Here is a 22,543-nt window from a genome sequence, read left to right as displayed (position 1 = left end):
GACTGAGCCTCAGTGAGCCTAGCTCCCATCCCCTCTAGTCACCGTAGATCTGACTGAGCCTCAGTGAGCCTAGCTCCCATCCCCTCTAGTCACCGTAGATCTGACTGAGCCTCAGTGAGCCTAGCTCCCATCCCCTCTAGTCACTGTAGATCTGACTGAGCCTCAGTGAGCCTAGCTCCCATCCCCTCTAGTCACCGTAGATCTGACTGAGCCTCAGTGAGCCTAGCTCCCATCCCCTCTAGTCACCGTAGATCTGACTGAGCCTCAGTGAGCCTAGCTCCCATCCCCTCTAGTCACCGTAGATCTGACTGAGCCTCAGTGAGCCTAGCTCCCATCCCCTCTAGTCACCGTAGATCTGACTGAGCCTCAGTGAGCCTAGCTCCCATCCCCTCTAGTCACCGTAGATCTGACTGAGCCTCAGTGAGCCTAGCTCCCATCCCCTCTAGTCACTGTAGATCTGACTGAGTCTCAGTGAGCCTAGCTCCCATCCCCTCTAGTCACCGTAGATCTGACTGAGCCTCAGTGAGCCTAGCTCCCATCCCCTCTAGTCACCGTAGATCTGACTGAGCCTCAGTGAGCCTAGCTCCCATCCCCTCTAGTCACTGTAGATCTGACTGAGCCTCAGTGAGCCTAGCTCCCATCCCCTCTAGTCACCGTAGATCTGACTGAGCCTCAGTGAGCCTAGCTCCCATCCCCTCTAGTCACCGTAGATCTGACTGAGCCTCAGTGAGCCTAGCTCCCATCCCCTCTAGTCACCGTAGATCTGACTGAGCCTCAGTGAGCCTAGCTCCCATCCCCTCTAGTCACCGTAGATCTGACTGAGCCTCAGTGAGCCTAGCTCCCATCCCCTCTAGTCACCGTAGATCTGACTGAGCCTCAGTGAGCCTAGCTCCCATCCCCTCTAGTCACCATAGTATCCGTTTAGAGACTGGACTGTATCCCTCTTTAGACTCTCTTAGGACTTGGCTGTAAATTTTAATCAGAATGCAACACAGCCTATGCTTAAGGCTGGCAATCAAACTCTCCTCAGCTTTGCTCCAATGACAAAATGTAGCTAGTTTATCAAAGGTCACTTTTAGAGGGGACATTTTGGGGCGGCAGGCAGCCTAGTGGTTAGAGCGTTGGGCCAGTAACTGAAAGGTTGCTTGATCGAATCACCGAGCTGACAATGTAAAAATCTGTCATTCTGCCCCTGTTCCCAGGCCTTCATCGTAAAGGGTTGACCCCATTTTTAGTTTACTAGTCGATTGTTTTTGTCAATAGGTTGTTGATTTCTTTAGTCGAGCAGTCACTTTTTTTTATGGTGCACAAGACACTTGTCTGATTCTCACCTGTCTCAATGGTCTAATCCACTAGAGGCCACGGGATGGTACAGGCCATCACTCAATCAATAAGCTTTGACCAATCCCAGAGGTTTGTAAGACCCTGGGTTTAAGAATAATTAGGCAAAGACTCAGCTTATGCAAAAGGTTAGTACAGTTTATTCAGAGAACGTTCTGAAGTCCACAATACAAAGACATCCATTTTATAACTCACTCCCTACTTACACACATACCTCCACACAAACAGTTGATAGCCTACGCACATACCTCCACACAAACAGTAGATAGCCTACGCACACACCTACACACAAACAGTAGATAGCCTACGCACACACCTACACACAAACAGTAGATAGCCTACGTACACACAAACAGTAGGTGGGTTGTATCCTTCTCCATAGTTCTCACCACTGTGTATCACTACCCAGACAACAGTTCCATTCCCCCGAGATTAGAGGAACCTTGAAAGAACTCCCTGTTCTATCGTAAGTTTCTTAGAGTTCTAGACAGGTCAGGTCACACACAGTTTAATTGTTCTCTGTATCTTCTTAGTCACACACACACACACATTTCTACTTGTCTCGACCAAACCTTATTAGACTGAAATTTACCATTCTAATTCATTATACATGTTACAGAATCGAATGATTACGTTTGTCTAATTATTCATTATATCTGTTACATAATGTCAGGGTGGAATTGTTTAGACATTACTTTTAAGCATATAAATTCCCTTAGCAGTTATATCATGTAAAAATCATGGTGCAGCACTAATAAATGTATTTTATAACAAATGTGCTTTCTCCTGCGTTGGATACGGTCGCTGTCCGCGGTTCTGAAACATAAGTGTGCTGTGGAATTGGCAATTTTGCCCATGTTGCTATGTGCATAACAGCAAAGTTAACCAGCATATTGGGATTAAGAACATTTTTTAGAATGTATTTTACCTTTTACCTAGGCAAGTCAGTTTAGAACAAATTCTTATTAACAATGACGGCCTAGGAACAGTGGGTTAACTGCCTTGTTCAGGGGCAGAACGACAGATTTTTACCTTGTCAGCTCGTGGATTCGATCTTGCAACCTTTCGGTTACAAATCCAACGCTCTAACCACTAGGCTACCTGCCACCTCTACACTCTAACCACTAGCCTAGCTGCCACCTCTACACTCTAACCACTAGGCTACCTGCCACCTCTACACCCTAACCACTAGGCTACCTGCCACCTCTACAATCTAACCACTAGGCTACCTGCCACTTCTACACTCTAACCACTAGGCTACCTGCCACTTCTACACTCTAACCACTAGGCTACCTGCCACTTCTACACTCTAACCACTAGGCTACCTGCCACTTCTACACTCTAACCACTAGGCTACCTGCCACCTCTACACTCTAACCACTAGGCTACCTGCCACCTCTACACTCTAACCACTAGGCTACCCTGCCACCTCTACACTCTAACCACTAGGCTACCCTGCCACCTCTACACTCTAACCACTAGGCTACCTGCCACCTCTACACTCTAACCACTAGGCTACCCTGCCACCTCTACACTCTAACCACCAGGCTACCCTGCCACCTGTACACTCTAACCACTAGGCTACCCTGCCACTTCTACACTCTAACCACTAGGCTACCCTGCCACTTCTACACTCTAACCACTAGGCTACCCTGCCACTTCTACACTCTAACCACTAGGCCACCCTGCCACTTCTACACGCTAAACACTAGGCTACCCTGCCACTTCTACACTCTAACCACTAGGCTACCCTGCCACTTCTACACTCTAACCACTAGGCTACCCTGCCACTTCTACACTCTAACCACTAGGCTACCTGCCACCTCTACACCCTAACCACTAGGCTACCTGCCACCTCTACACCCTAACCACTAGGCTACCTGCCACCTCTACACTCTAACCACTAGACTACCTGCCACCTCTACACTCTAACCACTAGGCTACCTACCACCTCTACACTCTAACCACTAGACTACCTGCCACCTCTACACTCTAACCACTAGGCTACCTGCCACTTCTACACTCTAACCACTAGGCTACCTGCCACTTCTACACTCTAACCACTAGGCTACCCTGCTACCTCTACACTCTAACCACTAGGCTACCTACCACCTCTACACTCTAACCACTAGGCTACCCTGCTACCTCTACACTCTAACCACTAGGCTACCTACCACCTCTACACTCTAACCACTAGGCTACCTACCACCTCTACACTCTAACCACTAGACTACCTGCCACCTCTACACTCTAACCACTAGACTACCTGCCACCTCTACACTCTAACCACTAGGCTACCTGCCACCTCTACACTCTAACCACTAGACTACCTGCCACCTCTACACTCTAACCACTAGGCTACCTGCCACCTCTACACTCTAACCACTAGACTACCTGCCTCCTCTACACTCTAACCACTAGGCTACCTGCCACTTCTACACTCTAACCACTAGGCTACCTGCCACCTCTACACTCTAACCACTAGGCTACCTACCACCTCTACACTCTAACCACTAGACTACCTACCACCTCTACACTCTAACCACTAGGCTACCTGCCACCTCTACACTCTAACCACTAGGCTACCTGCCACCTCTACACTCTAACCACTAGGCTACCCTGCCACCTCTACACTCTAACCACTAGACTACCTGCCACCTCTACACTCTAACCACTAGGCTACCTGCCACCTCTACACTCTAACCACTAGACTACCTACCACCTCTACACTCTAACCACTAGACTACCTGCCACTTCTACACTCTAACCACTAGGCTACCCTGCCACTTCTACACTCTAACCACTAGGCTACCCTGCCACCTCTACACTCTAACCACTAGGTTACCCTGCCACCTCTACACTCTAACCACTAGGCTACCTACCACCTCTACACTCTAACCACTAGGCTACCCTGCCACCTCTACACTCTAACCACTAGACTACCTACCACCTCTACACTCTAACCACTAGACTACCTGCCACCTCTACACTCTAACCACTAGGCTACCTACCACCTCTACACTCTAACCACTAGACTACCTGCCACTTCTACACTCTAACCACTAGACTACCTACCACCTCTACACTCTAACCACTAGACTACCTGCCACTCCAAATGCGTCAGAAGCAGAGATGATTAAACAGCCCTTGACTTGCCTAATTGTCTAAGAATATTGAGGAGAGAGGAAACACCAACTCAATTAAGTCTATAATCAATAGCCTAAATGTTAAATGTGCCTGGCTTTATAAATCATCCATATAGATCTACAGAAATAAGACAGTTCTAGCTTCTGTTGCCTATTTGAGTGTTTGTTTTAATAGCCTACTGATTTCGTGGGCACCAAGCCTCATGCAACAGCAAAATGTCGGATAAAGCAATTCCACAGATTTGGCTTCTTTTTTTTTTTACTCTTTACAATGCTGTTATAAAAGCTTATTTTTTTTTTAGAACAGACTGGCATTACTTATCATTTCATTTAGTGGTGTTTAAACTGTTACAAAAAGGCAGAAAAATAATATTGTAGTCTAACAGCACCTGTTTGTTACACACATGCATGCAGCTCTCCCTCCTATCGCCTCCTTTATCTGCATCTCCTTCTTATTATTAGGGTTATAATAATAAGTCATGTCGTTATCATTAGTAAGGCTTAGTATAGCAGCCTTATATAACCACCATCCAGCAGTAGGCCTCACCTGTAACTACTTAGGCCTACATTTCAATATATAGGCTACTCAATCAATCAATCAGTAATTAGTTCATGCCATCGCACAGCATAGGAGAGACATTCATGCTTTGAAATGCAATCAAGCATTTTTGTTTTTAAAAAATGTAAATAATAAAGTGAGCTTTTGAATAATTAGCCTAAATAATAAACTGCAATACAGGAATGCATGTAACTGTTTTTAGTCTGCTGTAATAAAGGCTTTATACAGTGTGTCTTGTTTCTCTTGTTAGAACAGACTCTCTGGTACACTTATTTGTTTGTTTCGCTGTTCCAAATGGACAGGAAAAATAATTATATTGTCATCTAACAGCAACTGTTCGGCAGCATACCATAATACTCACGGCAACGCTTGTTTCCTATACACGCCTTTGTTATCGCTATCCAGTAGTTTCCACGACGACTAAGTCAAATGTCTTCCACAGATCTGACTTCCCCTTTCTCTCTTGAGCAACCAGTAAATATTCTCCCATTTTTTTAGTTTATTTTTCACGTCCTCCGTATCCATTTTCCTGTCACGTGTTACTGTGTTCGGAGTTTGTTATAACCAATTTATTGATGTGATTATTAATCATTACGGTGTTCTATTGGTCAGGCCCTATTGGCCATCCACAGCCACCGGCCACCACCCTAATAGGTCAGGCCCTATTGGCCACATGCATGCGATGCTTACATGTTTCACGTGACGAAAGCAAAAGGTTGAGAGAACAGGGAATGTTTTTACTAAACAAACTAGGGATTTCGGTAACATACATTTTCAGTCAGAAACAATTAACAAAGTAAACGGTTGAAATGATTGTCGCAGCTTCAGCACGGACAGTGCAATAAACACTTCCTGTGCCGTGGAGCCTTATTACTGCACTAGGGGTGAGAGCGAGACACCGTGTGCCAGTCACACAGGCACTCGCCATCATTTTTTCCATTTTTTTAAAAAAAATTTTACACAGCGTTTACCATCGGGCTCTTTCCTGAGTCATTTGTGTGTCTTTAATGATTTAATCAAATAGTGTGCCTTTAAAGCATCAGACGAGCTCAGTGTATACACTACCGGTCAGAAGTTTTACAACACCTACTCATTCAAGGGTTTTTACATTATGTTTACTATTTTCTGCATTGTAGAATAATAGTGAAGACATCAAAACTATGAGTAGGTGTTCTAGAACTTTTGAACGGTGGTGTATGTAGTTGATTTTATTCAAAAATAAGTTTCAAAATTTCGACCAATTGATTGTCGGCAATGATTTTATAATTTTTTTTGTCCGGACAGCCCTAGGACATTTAAGATGTTGTCATTTCTATCCCAGTGACTGGATGGCATTGGCAAGACGGGGACGTAGTACTAGTGTTAGTCTCTGACCAGCGACCACCATAGGCCATTGCCTGTCCTACCAGAGGACAGAGTTCTGTGGTGTGTTTTATAAAAGGGGCAGGATTTAGATAATCTGGTTAAGTGATTTACTGTTCACATGGTCTTAGGGAGACAATATATCTCACTGGTCACCCCCAAAGCCAATTCTTCCTTTGGTCGCCTTTCCTTCCATTTTTTGCTGCCAATGACTGGAACGAACTTCAAAAAATCACTAAAGCTGGAGACTCTTACCTGCCTCACTAGCTTTAAGCACCAGCTGTCAGAGCAGCTCACAGATCACTGCACCTGTACATAGCCCATCTGTAAATAGCCCATCCAACTACCTCATACTGTTATTTATATATCTTGCTCCTTTGCACCCCAGTATCTCTACTTGCACATTCATCTTCTGCACATTCTACCATCCCAGTGTTTAATTGCTATATTGTAATTCCTTCGCCACCATGGCCTATTTATTGCCTTAACCTCCCTTATCCTACCTCATTTGCACTCACTGTTTATAGATTTTTCTACTGTATTATTGACTGTATGTTTGTTTATTCTATGTGTAACTCTGTGTCGTTGTATGTCGAACTGCTTTGCTTTATCTTGGTCAGATCGCAATTGTAAATGAGAACTTGTTCTCAACTAGCCTACCTGGTTAAATAAAGGTGAAATAAATAAAGTTTTAAAATACATTAATGGGCAGTGGACATGGGCATGTTTCCAGGCACCATGCTTTCTCTCTCTATACCTGGATATAGGTAGAAAGCTTTGCAAGTCAGTCCACCATGTTGGCATCGCAGCACCCATTTTGATTCTAAATCTTAAACCAGATTTGTCAAAACACTTTCTAGGAGCTCTGGGCTCTCACATCACTCACATTGACTGCCATTGTGCTTGTCAGATGAAAAAGACCTTAAGAGAGTGAACGTTATATATAATAAGGGTTACTTGGAGAAAATCGGACCTCTGAAATTAAAATGGGTGGCTCTCCTTTCAGTAAAATATATTTGACCTAAACCCACCCCTGAACGCTTTAAATAAAACAAGTGACCCTCCCCTACACCCAAGCTGATCATTTCTACATAAAATGGATAGCAGAGAACTTGCCAACAGTTTACCGTCACTTCTTGGACAGACCTGAAACTCTAAGGCAGTTTTGAAATGTCTTCGTCCTGTAAACGTTGCATGGCTACGCAGAAATTCTGATGGCGCACAGGGCTGCAGGTCACAAGGTTGTGGGTTCACAGACCACCGTGGACAACAGTACGGATTGAAAGATCTCCTTCATAGTAAAAGCGTTGCATGAATCTATCATTGTATTTCAGCTGAATCTTTAAAAAAAAAAAAAATTATACCACTCAAATTACCGAAATGTACAGGCTAAGAATGGACGGAGAGAGAGGTCTGTGTGTGCTTCTTATCGTATTTATCCATCGCCAAATCAGTGTGTCTTGTTTGCAACGAAACTGTCCCTGTTTGCAAATAATTATTAGGAATCTGAGCGTGGTCCTTTTAAATGTAGGTCTGCTGTTCCACCCCAGGGAGAGTAGAGTAGCCCTACCGACACAGAAAAATGTAAGCTTTAACTGCTGGCTACACTTCTTCTGTGGCTTAACTCAACACAAAAGCAGTCTGAGGTTTAATAAACATCTTCTTTTGTACAGAAAGTGAATAGCTCAATCAATAGATAGTAACAGAATTAGATTACTTCCTAAGCAAAGTCAAATATTTGTTGTCTCAGCTACAGAACGTTGTAGCTCAGCCTCTGAATGTCAAAGAAATTAAACTGATGTCCCATAATGCATCGGAGTCACGTCCATTATAGATCACTTTATGCAGTGCCTGCAGAAAGTATTCACACCCCTTGTCATTGTCCCTATTTTATTTTTACAGCCTGAATTTAAAAGGGATTACATTGACATTTTTTGTCACTAGCCTACACACAATTCCCCATAATGTCTTAAGTGAAAATATGTACATTTATTTTGTTGTGCAAATGATTAAAAATAAATGAAACTGAAATGGCTTGTCAGTAAGTATTCAATCACAAAGACTAGGGAGGTTTTCCAATGCCTGGCAAAGAAGGGCACATATACCTGTAGGATCTTAATTTGATCACCCTGTTGTTGCATCTATTTAGGACAGAACGTGTTTTGAGGATGCGAGAGTGTCTGTACTGCACTGTATTGTACAGTATTGTATTGTACAGTCTGCAGTGTATGTGTGTGTTGTAAATCCTTTGTTTCCTCTGAAGTAGAGCTACATTCGCTCTGGTCAGAGGCTTGGGATGTAATGGAGTGCTGGATGCTCACAGGTAGAGGATCAGCTGTACATGTCTCTCCTCCTACTTGTCTCTCCCTCTCCTCCTACTTGTGTCTCTCAATCATCCTCTCTCCTCTCACTTTCTCCCGCCCTCTCTCACTGCTCCTACCCCCTGAAAGAGAATAGAGAGAGAGAGAGCAAGAGATTAGGTGATGATTGGGAGGGGGGGGGGGGGGCTGTGATGCGTGGCTGCTGCCATCTTCTTCGGGCCAGTGTCTCACTCACACACACACAGAGCTGATCCTCGCTCGGGCGACATTGCGTCTCTACCGTAGCCACACAACGCTAGCAGCTCCCGGCCTCTCCTCCTTGACCTCTGCACTTGGGACCTCCCTAACAGCAGCAGCACTACAGGGACGTCTCCCTCCTCAACCCCCCCTCCCCCCACCCCACCCCCGCCTCAGCCCCTCTTCACTCTAGCATGGAGAAAGGAGAAGGCTCGCTGTCGCGGCGGAGGGGTAAGTGTCTGGCGTTTCTCACCTGGAGGTTTGTTTTTAAACCCCCTAGAGTCTTCTATCTCTCTACCCTGGGATTTCTTAGTCAGATCCAGGCTGCTACCTCGTTATCCTGCACAGTAAAGGCTTCTGAACTAATATAATATATATGTAATATTTAGCAGTCGCTTTTATCCAAAGCAACTTAGTCATGTGTGCATACATTTAATGTATGTCCCGGGAATCGAACCCACAAACACACTACCCTGCCGTTTCAAGCTCAAACCACCTGCGCTACAAAGGACATTTCTAAAAACACAATTCCATTGTGACTTATTCCAAATGTTGTTTTAAAATGTAAAATGAATTAAATATTTTTGTGTCACTGATCTACACGCAATACCCCATAATGTCACAGTGGAAATATGTTTTTAGAAATGTTTACAAAATTAATTAAAAATGAAAAGCCGAAATGTTTCGAGTCAATTTGTATTCAACTCTTTTGTTACGGCAATCCTGAGTAAAAATGTCCTTAACAAGTCACATAAGTTGCATGGACTCACTATGTGTGCAATAATAGTGTTTAACATGATTTTGTAATGACTACCTCATCTCTGTATCCCACACATACAGTTAACTGTAAGGTCCCTCAAGTCGAGCAGTGAATTTCAAACACAGATTCAACCACAGAGCAGGGAGGTTTTCCAATGCCTCCCAAAGAAGGGCATACTGTATATTGGTAGATGGGTAAAAATAATATCAGACATTGAATATCCCCTTAAGCATGGTGCAGTTATTAATTACACATTGGTTGCTGTATCACCCAGTCACTATAAAGATACAGGTGTCCTTCCTAACTCAGTTGCTGGAGAGGAAGGAAACCACTCAGGGATTTTACCATGAGGGCAATGGTGACTTCAAAACAGTTACAGAGTTTAATGGCTGTGATAGGAGAAAACTGAGGAACGATCAACAACATTGTAGTTACTCCACAATACTGACATAAATGACAGAGTGAAAAATAAGGAAGCCTGTACAGAATACAAATATTCCAAAACGTGCATCCTGTTTGCAACAAGGCACTGAAGTAATACTGCAAAAATGTGGCAAAGAAATTACCTTTTTGTCCCGAATACAAAGTGTTATGTTTGGGGCCAATTCAAAACAACACATCACTGAGTACCACTCTTCATATTTCCAAGCATGGCAGTGGCTGCATCATGTTATGGGTGTGTTTGTCATCGGCAAGGATTAGGGAGTTATTTAGGATAAAAAATAAACGTAATTGAGCTATGCACAGGAAAAATCCAAGAGGAAGTCCTGGTTCAGTCGGCTTTCCAACAGACACTGAGAGACAAATTCACCTTTCAGCAGGACAATAACCTTAAACACAAGGCCAAATATACACTGGAGTTGCTTACCAAGACGACATTGAATGTTCCTGAATGGCCTAGTTACAGTTTTGACTGAAATCTATGGCAAGACTTAAAATGGCTGTCTAGTAATGATCAACAACCAACTTGACAGAGCTTGAAGAATTGTTTTAAATAATAATGTGCAGACATTGTACAATCCAGGTGTGCAAAGCTCTTAGACTTCCCCAGAAAGACTCACAGCTGTAATTAATGTCAAATGTGATTTTAACATGTATTGGCTCGGGGGGGGGGGTTGAATACTTATCTAATCAAGATATTAGTTTTTTTCATTCATCTTTATTTATGAAATAAAGATGTACTTTGACGTTAGTATTTTGTGTTGACGAAAAATGACAATTCATCCGACTTTGCAACACAACATTTGGAAAAAAGGGAAGGGGTGTGAATATTTTCTGAAGGCACTTGTAAAAGGAAGTTGTGATATATCGGAAATGGTGTACTAAAATAATGATGCTGTTTAGGTTTATGTACATTTATCTATAGTAGAAGTGAAGGTGCTAGAAGGTTAGTGAGCGTTTTTATTTATTATAATCTTCTTCCGTCTTTCTGGACTTGGGATGATTTTTGTTGTCTTTATTGGGCTTGGGATGATTTTTGTTGTCTTTATTGGGCTTGAGTTGTAGTAAGACGAGCTAAAGGGATTGAAGGAAATACTTTCTGTCTCCCACTCTGTTTCTCTCGTACCGTGAGCCGGTCGGGCTGACTAACGTTGGGAGAGCTAGGCAGCTTAATGTGCACAGCTGCCACCGAGGGGAGCTTAGTGGATATAAATACTGTGTGTGGCCATTTATTACCATAGAGACTGAGATGCTTGGCTTCCCCATTAGTGCACAACTAGCTGATGTGCTGTCACACATACTTTAGGGTTGCAAAATTCCAGGAATTTTCAATAATTCCCTGGTTTTCCTGAAATCCTGGTTGGAGGATTCCCGGAATCAGGAGGGAAGGAGCAGGGAATCCGGAATCCTCCAACCAGGATTTCTGGAAAATGTCACATCCTCTCTGTCTCTCAGGCCATTGTCTTCTCATGCGTGCCTGCTAGAGGTCAGGTTCAGAACGAGCCTCGCTCACACACCTGCAGTCACTCATCAACACAGACAGGACATGCCTTCCTCTAGCGCGTTACTCTTCAATCACACTCATCTACAGATGGAGGATAAATTAATTTGACCCGTTTCTCACAACATGAAAATAATCCTGCAGGGAATATGAATCGTTTGTTTGGATCGTAATGAATGAAAACGCCTGTGCGAAAGAGTTGATTCTGCTTTGTTGGCATATACACTCAGTATACAAAACATGAAGAACTCTTTCCATGACATAGACTGACCAGGTGAAAGATATGATCTCTTGTTGATGTCACTTGTTAAATCCACTTCAATCAGTGTAGATGAAGGGGAGGAGACAGATTAAAGAAGGATTTTTAAGCCTTGAGACAATTGAAACATGGATTGTGTGTGTGTGCCATTCAGAGGGTGAATGGACGAGACAACACATTTAAGTGCTTTTTGAACAGGGTATGTAGGTGCCAGGAGCACCAATTTGTCAAGAACTGCAACGCTGCTGGGTTTTTCACGCTCAACAGTTTCCTGTATCAAGCATGGTCCTCCACCCAGAGGATATCCAGCCATCTTGACACAACTATGGGAAGCATTGGAGTCAACATGGGCCGGTGTCCCTGTGGAACGCTTTCGACACCTTGTAGAGTCCATGCCCCGACGAATTGAGGCTGATCTGAGGGCAACTTAATATTAGAAAGGTATTCCTAATGTTTGGTATACCCTGTGTATCTGGACAGTTTTCTCTTTAATCCTCCAATGAGGAGACTGCAGTGGCTTCCAGGAAGTTATGTTTTATGAATAGGCGTCTCCTGTTAGAGAGAATTTTGGTTTGATCTACAACCATTTACCGCAGCAATGATCTGGTGGATATATATTATGGTCTCTAGAAGAGTCATCTCTGTAGTGGTACTTCCTGTTGACTCCTCATTGGCTACTCAGAGCCTTCAACTCAACCACATTTTGGAGGGTTATTTTTTTTGCACAGCATTGCTTCAAACAAACACGCATTACTGCACATTTACTAAATTGAGCTTAATTATGGCCTCTTTTTTTGTTGTTGTGCTGTTTACAGTAGACTTTGGTGTTAGCATTCTTCAGAATGTATCATTGGTTAGGGTTTAGACATCCTTCAGCAATGGCACAACAGAAAGACTAGTGAGCAACGTGACAATGAGTCAACCCAAGAAACAGCCTGTTATTTCCAGAACCTGGTCCTTCGGGTCTGGCACTCGGGTCGTTGTTCCGAAAAATAATGTGTTCTTAGCAAACCTGGTTGAATAAAGGCAATGCTTCATATTGGGAGTCTGATGCCAACACAAGTTGTGGGGACTAGTTAAATGACCATGGCAGCCACTGCTATATCCCTGGATGTCATTAGCCAAGTACAACTTCTCTAGTTGGATGGACTGGGATTGTGTGTCTGTCTGTGTGCACCATTGAGAGCATCTTGACTGGCTACTTCACCACTTGGTATGGCAACTGCATGACATTTGACCGCAAGGCGTTACAAAGGGTACTTCCTTAATGCTTTTGAGCCAATCAGTTGTGTTGTGACAAGGTAGGGGTGGTATACAGAAGATAGCCCTATTTGGTGAAAGACCAAGTCCATATTTTGGCAAGAACAGGTCAAATAAGCAAATAGAAACAACAGTCCATCATTACTTTAAGATATGAAGGTCAGTCAATATGGAAAATTTCATCAACTTTGAAAATGTCTTCAAGTGCAGTTGCAAAAACCATCAAGCGTTATGATGAAACTGGCTCTCATGAGGACCACCACAGGAAAGGAAGACCCAGAGTTACCTCTGCTGCAGAGGATAAGTTCATTAGAGTTAACTGGCTCTCATGAGGACCACCACAGGAAAGGAAGACCCAGAGTTACCTCTGCTGCAGAGGTAAACTCATTAGTTTACCAGCCTCAGAAATTGCAGCCCAAATAAATGCTTCAGAGTTCAAGTAACAGACACATCTCAACATCAACTGTTCAGAGGAGACTGTGTGAATCAGGCCTTCATGGTCAAATTGCTGCAAAGAAACCACTACTAAAGGACACCAATAAGGAGGAGAGACTTGCTTGGGCCAAGAAACACGAGCAATGGACATTAGACCGGTGGAAATCTGTCCTTTGGTCTGAGTCCAATTTTTTTATTTTTGGTTCCAACGGGCATGTATTTTTTGAGACGCAGAGTATGTGAACAGATAATCGCCACGTGTGGTTCCCACCGTGAAGCATGGAGGAGGAGGTATGATGGTGTGGGGGTGCTTTGCTGGTGACACTGATTTTATTTTGAATTCAAGGCACACTTAACCAGCATGGCTACCACATCATTCTGCAGTGATAAGCCGTGCCATCAGGTTTGTGCTTAGTGGGACTATCATTTGTTTTTCAACAGGACAATGACCCAACACACCTCCCAGGTTGTGTAAGGGCTATTTTACCAAGAAGGAGAGTGATGGAGTGCTGCATCAGATGACTTGGCCTCCACAATCACCCGACCTTAACCCAATTGAGATTGTTTGGGATGAGTTGGGCCGCAGAGTGAAGGAAAAGCAGCCAACAAGGGTTCAGCATATGTGGGAACTCCTTCAAGAATGCTGGAAAAGCATTCCAGGTGAAGCTGGTTGAGAGAATGCCAAGAGTGTGTTCATAGTGTGTTCATCGTTTTGATGTCTTCACTATTATTCTACAATGTAGAACATAGTAAAAATAAAGAATCACCCTGGAATGAGTAGGTGTGTCCAAACTTATGACTGGTAGTTACCTCGTACCCCTGCACATGGACTTGGTACTGGTATGTGTATGTACCCCAAGTTATCGTTACTCATTGTGTATTTATTCCATGTGTTTTGTCATTTTTATATTATTTCTCATTATTGTTCTCTCTGTATTGATGGGAAGGGCCCTTAAGTTAGCATTTCACTCTTTACACCTGTTGTTTACAAAGCATGTGACAAATAACATATTATTTTAATTAAATTCAACTGCGTCAATTCACCTTTGACTTTAAAGCACTGTTGCCTTACTGGCGAATACGTTCCTTTGTTGCTGCCTAATGATTTGGGTGAAGCTGGGTTGGTTTATTTTGTGGACAGTGGTTTGCTGTTGCCTGATACTGATGGTTATCCCATGGTTTTTGAGGGGCTGTTTAGAATGGAAATTTAGGTAAGGGAGCATTGGTTGTATGCCTGCATCCACAGCATCCATAAGATGTCTGCTTCACTAATGAGAGTTTTGACTGGGATAGGCCTAACTGTTGGGTCTTTCTCAGTACACACACACACACACACACACACAGACACAGAGCTCTATGTCAGAATCTTACATTACTATGAGGAAGATACTCTACCATTTAACAGCCCACGGCTTGTTTAGTACATGGCGATTCTCTGTGGTTGTTTTGACCTTTATACTATGACGTAGAGAAGCATCAATGAAACTATACAGTCGGAGACCAAGAGAACACACTGAAAATGGCACCGCGTGGTTCCCGTATCTTCTATCAGAGCTGACCTGGGTCAGTGTGAATGTTTGTTGTGTACAGATTTAGGGAAGAATGACAAGAATTTGGGTATTCTTCTTGAGCAGCCGGCTGAGGCAAAACAAGATGGGTTTAGGCAAAACGAGATGGGTTTAGGCAAAACGAGATGGGTTTAGGCAAAACGAGATGGGTTTAGGCAAAACGAGATGGGTTTAGGCAAAACGAGATGGGTTTAGGCAAAACGAGATGGGTTTAGGCAAAACGAGATGGGTTTAGGCAAAACGAGATGGGTTTAGGCAAAACGAGATGGGTTTAGGCAAAACGAGATGGGTTTAGGCAAAACGAGATGGGTTTAGGCAAAACGAGATGGGTTTAGGCAAAACGAGATGGGTTTAGGCAAAACGAGATCGGGTTTAGGCAAAACGAGATGGGTTTAGGCAAAACGAGATGGGTTTAGGCAAAACGAGATGGGTTTAGGCAAAACGAGATGGGTTTAGGCAAAAGGAGATGGGTTTAGGCAAAACGAGATGGGTTTAGGCAAAACGAGATGGGTTTAGGCAAAACGAGATGGGGTTTAGCGACACGCAACGTCGCTGCAGAGAATAACGACTGTCAGCCCAATCAGCAGCGGACTCTTTCCCGACTCGCACCCTTTCAGAACGGTGTGTGTTTTTCTCTCTCGTGCTCTCTCTGGCCTTCTCACCCACTCTGATGCTCACCCACCCTCTGTCTCTCTCCAGCTAGTTATCTAATTTGAAGAGGTCCATTGTCTGGCCTGGAGTAGCTGCCTACCTTGAAAAGGCACCTATGACGGCAGCAATGACGCGCCCACATGTCTGTAAAGTAGGTCACCATCTTGGCCGTGGTCGGCTAGCCAATATGAAACTGGACCATGTCTCCAGAGACTTTTCCCGTAGTGCTCCCTCGATGCCCCCCCCCCACCCCCTTTCTTTCACATGTACACAGACTCGGGCATGTTGCAATACACACACATTCGTTCACTCACAAATACACGCGCATACACACCCACACACTTTTTATTTACTGTCAAGGCTAGACACACTAACCTCCTCCCCCTTTTTACTCCCTCTAACATTGACCCCGTCCCTCCTATACTTCTGATAAGATGCTCCAGACAGTCTGTCTGGAGTTCTAGCTGACTATCAGACCCATAGAGAGTACCATGCTAACGAATGTTCAATCTCATTGTCATCTTGAGCGATGCTCCCGTGGCCTTTTCAGCTCCTTGCATAACAACATGTCTCTGGTTAGCACATGGATCCATCCTGTGAGTGACAGAGATCAGTGTGAGGAGGTGTTGATGCTCATTTGGTGGACTTTGGATCTCTTCACCTGCTGTGTTGTCGGATGATAGGGCATGATCCAGGGATTCTGCAGCTTCATTGGCATAGATCGCAGCTACAGTACATTTATGGCTCTGGGAAACCTGAGAATTGGATTGTTGACCTGAAACATTGGCTTGAATAATAAACATGCAATTGTCTCTCAGCAATAGGTCAATGCAATTTCGTACTTTCACTTTCCATAGGTCGTAGGATTACCTGCTATTGGTGCCATAAATAGTGTCTCCAGTTGAAAAGGAATCCAGACCAATGAATTCTGTTGGATCATCCTTACACTGTGTTCCATTTACACACATGGTAATGCTGCAATTACTTCAGCGCCGCACTAAGACTAGGCCCAGCACACAGGAATTAAACCTTGGTTCAAAGGGGATTTGATGACGTTGGGATTTAGCGTCATTAAAGCCAACGATTACCTGTAGCGTGTACTGTTTCAGACTGTTTCAGACTGTTTCAGACGTGGAGTTGCTACCCCCTCGCCCCGCCACATATTTACTCACATTCCCTATATTTATGTTATCCCTTCCCCCACACACACTATCAATTCATTCACCATAAGCTCTCTGCTCTGCGTGTAACACAAGGACGTTCTGACTCTCTCTACGGTTACCACGGTTACGGTTACCACAGGGCTTCGGCTACAAGCCTTTTATTCCCAGCAGCAGGATCAAGCAGCAAAAGTTACACAGCGGTCAAATGTCGCATTCCACCAGAATCCATATGAATGAATGGATTTGGCTGACTCATATAATCACTTCAATGGGTGGGGATAGGAGACACTCTGGTTACCGGGTGTGTTGAAACAGGAGAGAGACTGGTTACCGGGTGTGTTGAAACAGGAGACGCTCTGGTTACCGGGTGTGTTGAAACAGGAGAGAGACTGGTTACCGGGTGTGTTGAAACAGGAGACGCTCTGGTTACCGGGTGTGTTGAAACAGGAGAGAGACTGGTTACCGGGTGTGTTGAAACAGGAGACGCTCTGGTTACCGGGTGTGTTGAAACAGGAGATGCTCTGGTTACCGGGTGTGTTGGAAACAGGAGACACTCTGGTTACCGGGTGTGTTGAAACAGGAGAGACGCTCTGGTTACCGGGTGTGTTGAAACAGGAGAGACGCTCTGGTTACCGGGTGTGTTGAAACAGGAGAGACGCTCTGGTTACCGGGTGTGTTGAAACAGGAGACGCTCTGGTTACCGGGTGTGTTGAAACAGGAGACGCTCTGGTTACCGGGTGTGTTGAAACAGGAGTCGCTCTGGTTACCGGGTGTGTTGAAACAGGAGACGCTCTGGTTACCGGGTGTGTTGAAACAGGAGACGCTTTGGTTACCGGGTGTGTTGAAACAGGAGACGCTCTGGTTACCGGGTGTGTTGAAACAGGAGACGCTTTGGTTACCGGGTGTGTTGAAACAGGAGACGCTCTGGTTACCGGGTGTGTTGAAAATAGGAGACGCTCTGGTTACTGGGTGTGTTGAAAATAGGAGAGACTCTGGTTACCGGGTGTGTTGAAACAGGAGACTCTGGTTACCGGGTGTGTTGAAACAGGAGACACTCTGGTTACCGGGTGTGTTGAAACAGGAGACTCTGGCTACCGGGTGTGTTGAAACAGGAGACACTCTCACATTGTATCTCGGTAGTGCTATACGTAGACCATTGGTATCTTAATTAACCCCATATGTTAGAGGCTGTCCACTTCTCCGCTTACTCAAAACATTTGTTTTGCAGAATGCCGAGGAAGTGCCGACTCGGCTCACAGTTTGGTGCTAGAATGTTGTGGTCAGACACATGACGACGCCACCTTCCAGTGTGCTGATATGAGCCCTCACAAGAGGAAAGGTTCCACTATTAGTCTCTGGAAACGGCATTATCATTAGTGTAAGGTAGCATTTTCAGGACTTCCTCCTTTTTAGATTCAAGATATGGGATGAATTATGCCTGCATATTTAAGATATTTAATTTTTGCTGGGCGAACAATGTAGAGCATTGTATTGCAAAAATATTAAGTGACCTAAAGCATCTTATTGACCATTTCTGAGGAAACGTTATTTAGCATTAATCAATCAAATGTGCAGTGGCAAGAAAAAGTATGTGAACCCTTTTGAATTACCTGGATTTCTGCATAAATTAGTCTTAACATTTTATCTGATCTTCATCTAAGTCACAACAATAGACAAACACAGTCTGCTTAAACTAATAACACACCAACAATCAAGTTTTCATGTCTTTATTGAACACACCATGTAAATATTCACAGTGCAGGGTGGGAAAAGTTAGTGAACCTTTGGATTTAATACTCAACCAAACATTTTCTGTAGTTGCGGATCAGACCTGCGCAACGGTCATGAAGAATTTTGGACCATTCCTCTTTACAAAACTGTTTCAGTTCATATTCTTGGGATGTCTGGTGTTAACCGCTCTCTTGAGGTCATGCCACAGCACCTCAATTGTTTTGAGGTCAGGACTGACTGGGTCACTCCAGAAGATGTATTTTCTTCCCTAGAAACCATTTTGCTGTTTTTAACTTCTGTGTTTTGGTCGTTGTCCTCTTGCGTCACCCAACATCTGTTAACCTTCAATTGGTGGACAGGCCTTACATTCTCCTGCAAAATTTCTTGATAAAATTGGCAATTCATTTTTCCGTTGATGATAGCAAGCTGTCCAGGCCCTGAGGCAGAAAAGCAGCTCCAAAACCATGACTCCCCCGTCACAATACTTTACAGTTGGGATGAGGTTTTGATGTTGGTGTGCTGTGCCTTTTTTTCTCCACACTTAGTGTTGTGTGTTCCTTCCAAACAACTCAACTTTAGTTTAATCTGTCCTAGAGTATTTTTCCAGTAGCGCTGTGGAACATCCAGATGCTTTTTTTGCAAACTTCAGACGTGCATCAATGCTTTTTTTTGGACAGCAGTGGCTTCTTCCGTGGTGTCCCATGAATATTCTTGTTTAGTGTTTTACGTATCGTAGACTCGTCAACAGAGATGTTGGCACCCGTGCTGAACTTTCACCATTTATAGACAATTTGTCTTACTGTGGACTGATGATCATCAATGCTTTTAGAGATAATTTGGTAACCCTTTCCAGCTTTATGCAAGTCAGCAATTCTTAATCTTGGGTCTTCTGAGATCTCTTTTGTTCGAGGCATGGTTCACATCAGGCAATGCTTCTTGTGAATAGCAAACTCAAATTTCGTGAGGTTTTTCTTTTATGTGCCAGGGCAGCTCTAACCAACATCTCCAATCTCGTCTCAATGATTGTACTCCAGGGTAGCTGACTCCTGACTCCAATCATTAGCCTAGGGGGGGGTTCACATACTTTTTCCAACCTACACTGTGAATGGTTAAATGATGTATTCAATATAGACAAAATAAATACAATAATTTGTGTGTTATTAGTTTGAGCAGACTGTGTTTGCCTGCTGTTGTGATATTCATCTTAATCACATCTAATTTTATGACCAATTTTTGCAGAAATTCAGATTCACATACTTTTTCTTTCCACTTTATTAAAGCCCTTTTTACACCAGCCGATATCACAAAGGCAGATGTAGAAGCACAGTGGCCAGGAAAAACGCCTTAGAAAGGCAGGAACCTATCAAGAAACCTAGAGAGGAACCAGGCTCTGAGGGGTTGCCAATCCTCTTCTGGCTGTGCCGGGTGGAGATTATAACAGAACATGGCCAAGATGTTCAAACGTTCATAGATGACCAGCAGGGTCATATAATAATAATCACAGTAGTTGTCGAGGGTGCAACAGGTCAGCACCTCAGGAGTAAATGTCAGTTGGCATTTCATAGCTGAGCATTCAGAGTTACAGACAGCAGGCGCGCAAGAGTCAAAAACAGCAGGTCTGGGACAGGTAGTACGTCCGGTGAACAGGTCAAGGTTCCATAGCTGCAGGCAGAACAGTTGAAACTGGAGCAGCAGCACGACCAGGTGCACTGGGGACAGCAAGATGTCATCAGGCCAGGTCGTACTGAGGCATGGTCCTAGGGCTCAGGTTCCCCGGGAGGGAGAGAATTATAAGGACCATACTTAAATTCACACATGACACTGGATAAGACAGGAGAAATACTCCAGATATAACAGACTGACCCTAGCCCCCTGACACAAACTATTGCAGCATAAACACTGGAGGAGAATCATAAGCTTGAGTCATTTGCTACAGTTGCCTCTCATTTTCTTTGATTGTTATAAAAAAGTTGGCTTTAAAGCCGGGTTGCCGTTTTTAACACAGACCAAACAAACTAAATTCCCCTTGTTTTGTTTAGTCTTCATTCTCTGTCTTGGTCTGTAGTTTCCTCTCTGTTGATACAATCGGCTAGCCAGACTGACGCTAACACTAATGAGAGACTACAGTAGCTCAGTAGGAATAATCTCCACTTTCCAGCACTTACTGCCCTCTGTAGCAGTGGCAGTTACAGTATTTGATTGACATTCTCTTTTTCTTCTGAGTTTTAAGCATTAGTCGAGGCTAGTCTATTTATAGCCTGCGACCCAATGTAAATCAATGGAAATTACATTCGAGATGTTTTTGAACCATATCAAACCGTGAGGGGGATGTGTGTTTTACTCCGTTGCAAGTTTTAATAGCTGGATCAATGAACAATTCCCACCAGAGTATAGACATCCCATCACCGTGATGGTCCTTCATGTCCCAGTAGAGAACGACTCAGGGGAGGACCTGAAACTCATTGAAGGGACAGTTGGAGTAGTTGAGTTGTCTTCTAAACAAACTGGTTGGTTTTAGCTTTTGCCATATTTTCTTCTGATTTAAGGTTCACCTCTGGTTAACGGCCAGTTTAATCTTTTTAATTTAATTTTTAATTTGACCTTTAATTTAACTAGGCAAGTCAGTTAAGAACAAATTCTTATTTTCAATGACGGCCTAGGAACAGTGGGTTATAACTGCCTTGTTCAGGGGCAGAACAACAGATTTTTTTTTTAACCTTGTCAGCTCGTGGGATTCGATCTTGCAACCTTTAATCTACTCTGTCATGCATTTTCTTCCATCAGCCGAACAGTCACTTCAATGACCGCAATGGAGGTTTGTTTTCTCATCAACTGTCTCTTTTGCTTCCACAGGCGATGGCATGCCAAAGGAAAGCAGTCCCTTCATTAACAACACAGACCATGACAAAGGGAATCTATATGACGGGAAGAACATGGCCCTCTTCGAGGTAACTGTCAACGTCCAATAATGACCTTTGACATAGGCGTTTGACCTGGGATTCAATGTTAAAAGTGAAGAAAGGGGCTTTCCCTCTTTTATACTCATCCAGCTTTCTACTGTCTAATGCCATTTGGCTGCCCTCTGACCTCTCTGTGCTAGCGATCCCTTATACTGGGAAATCAATTTCTACTGTGTAATGCCATTTGTCTGCCCTCTGACCTCTGTGCTAGTGATCCCTTATACTGGGAAATCCATTTCTACTCCTCTACTATAATTAACTTCAGCAAAACTATTCCAATCTACTTTGATTTGTGTACAATTTTGAAATTCCTCTTGATGGTTTCACCCACCACTCCGGTTATCGGGTTATTTGTCTGACCTTTTATGTAGAGAGCATGCATGCCAAGATGTGTTATGATACTTTTTGTGTTCTGTTTTTTTTTTTTTTTTTTTTTTCACAGGAAGAGATGGACAGCAACCCCATGGTGTCCTCGCTGCTCAACAAGTTGGCCAACTACACCAACCTCACTCAGGGGGTCAAAGAGCACGAGGAGGCAGACGATGAGGAGGGGCCAGCCAGGAGTAAGAAACCAGTCAAGGTGAGCCTGTTGTCTCCACAGTGTGGAGAACAATAACGTTTTTCAATTCCAGATACACTTTTAGTGACACAAGCCACTTCTAAGCACAACAGACTCCTACTGTCTGATATTGGTGATAATGACAAGGCGAATGTAATCCTCTCAACGTGTGGGTGTTCTCAAGTATGGAGGAAACGGCTTTGCTTAGACTGTCGGTATTTAGGACATATCATTGTTTCCAGGTTTTAAAATGTCTTCACTTGGTTAGTGTATCCCGTCATACATATTT

At 43.8% G+C, this 22,543-nt stretch overlaps 1 protein-coding gene across 5 annotated transcripts in view; it reads left to right on the top strand.

Annotated features, from left to right (window-relative positions):
• Window positions 1–22,543, top strand: part of LOC110535210 (solute carrier family 12 member 7) — a 111,355-nt gene that overhangs the window by 34,515 nt on the left and 54,297 nt on the right. For all 5 annotated transcript variants that reach the window (XM_036934760.1, XM_036934759.1, XM_036934758.1 and 2 more), the window contains 2 exons: window positions 21,589–21,683; window positions 22,138–22,275. In XM_036934760.1, the coding sequence (XP_036790655.1) occupies window positions 21,589–21,683; window positions 22,138–22,275 (233 nt within the window). The remainder of the gene's footprint in view (window positions 1–21,588; window positions 21,684–22,137; window positions 22,276–22,543) is intronic.

This window comes from Oncorhynchus mykiss, chromosome 11, assembly GCF_013265735.2.
Source record: "Oncorhynchus mykiss isolate Arlee chromosome 11, USDA_OmykA_1.1, whole genome shotgun sequence".
Lineage (NCBI taxonomy): Eukaryota > Metazoa > Chordata > Actinopteri > Salmoniformes > Salmonidae > Oncorhynchus > Oncorhynchus mykiss.
The sequence above is the reverse complement of the archived record's forward strand: the minus strand, read 5'-3'. Positions and strand labels throughout refer to the sequence as shown.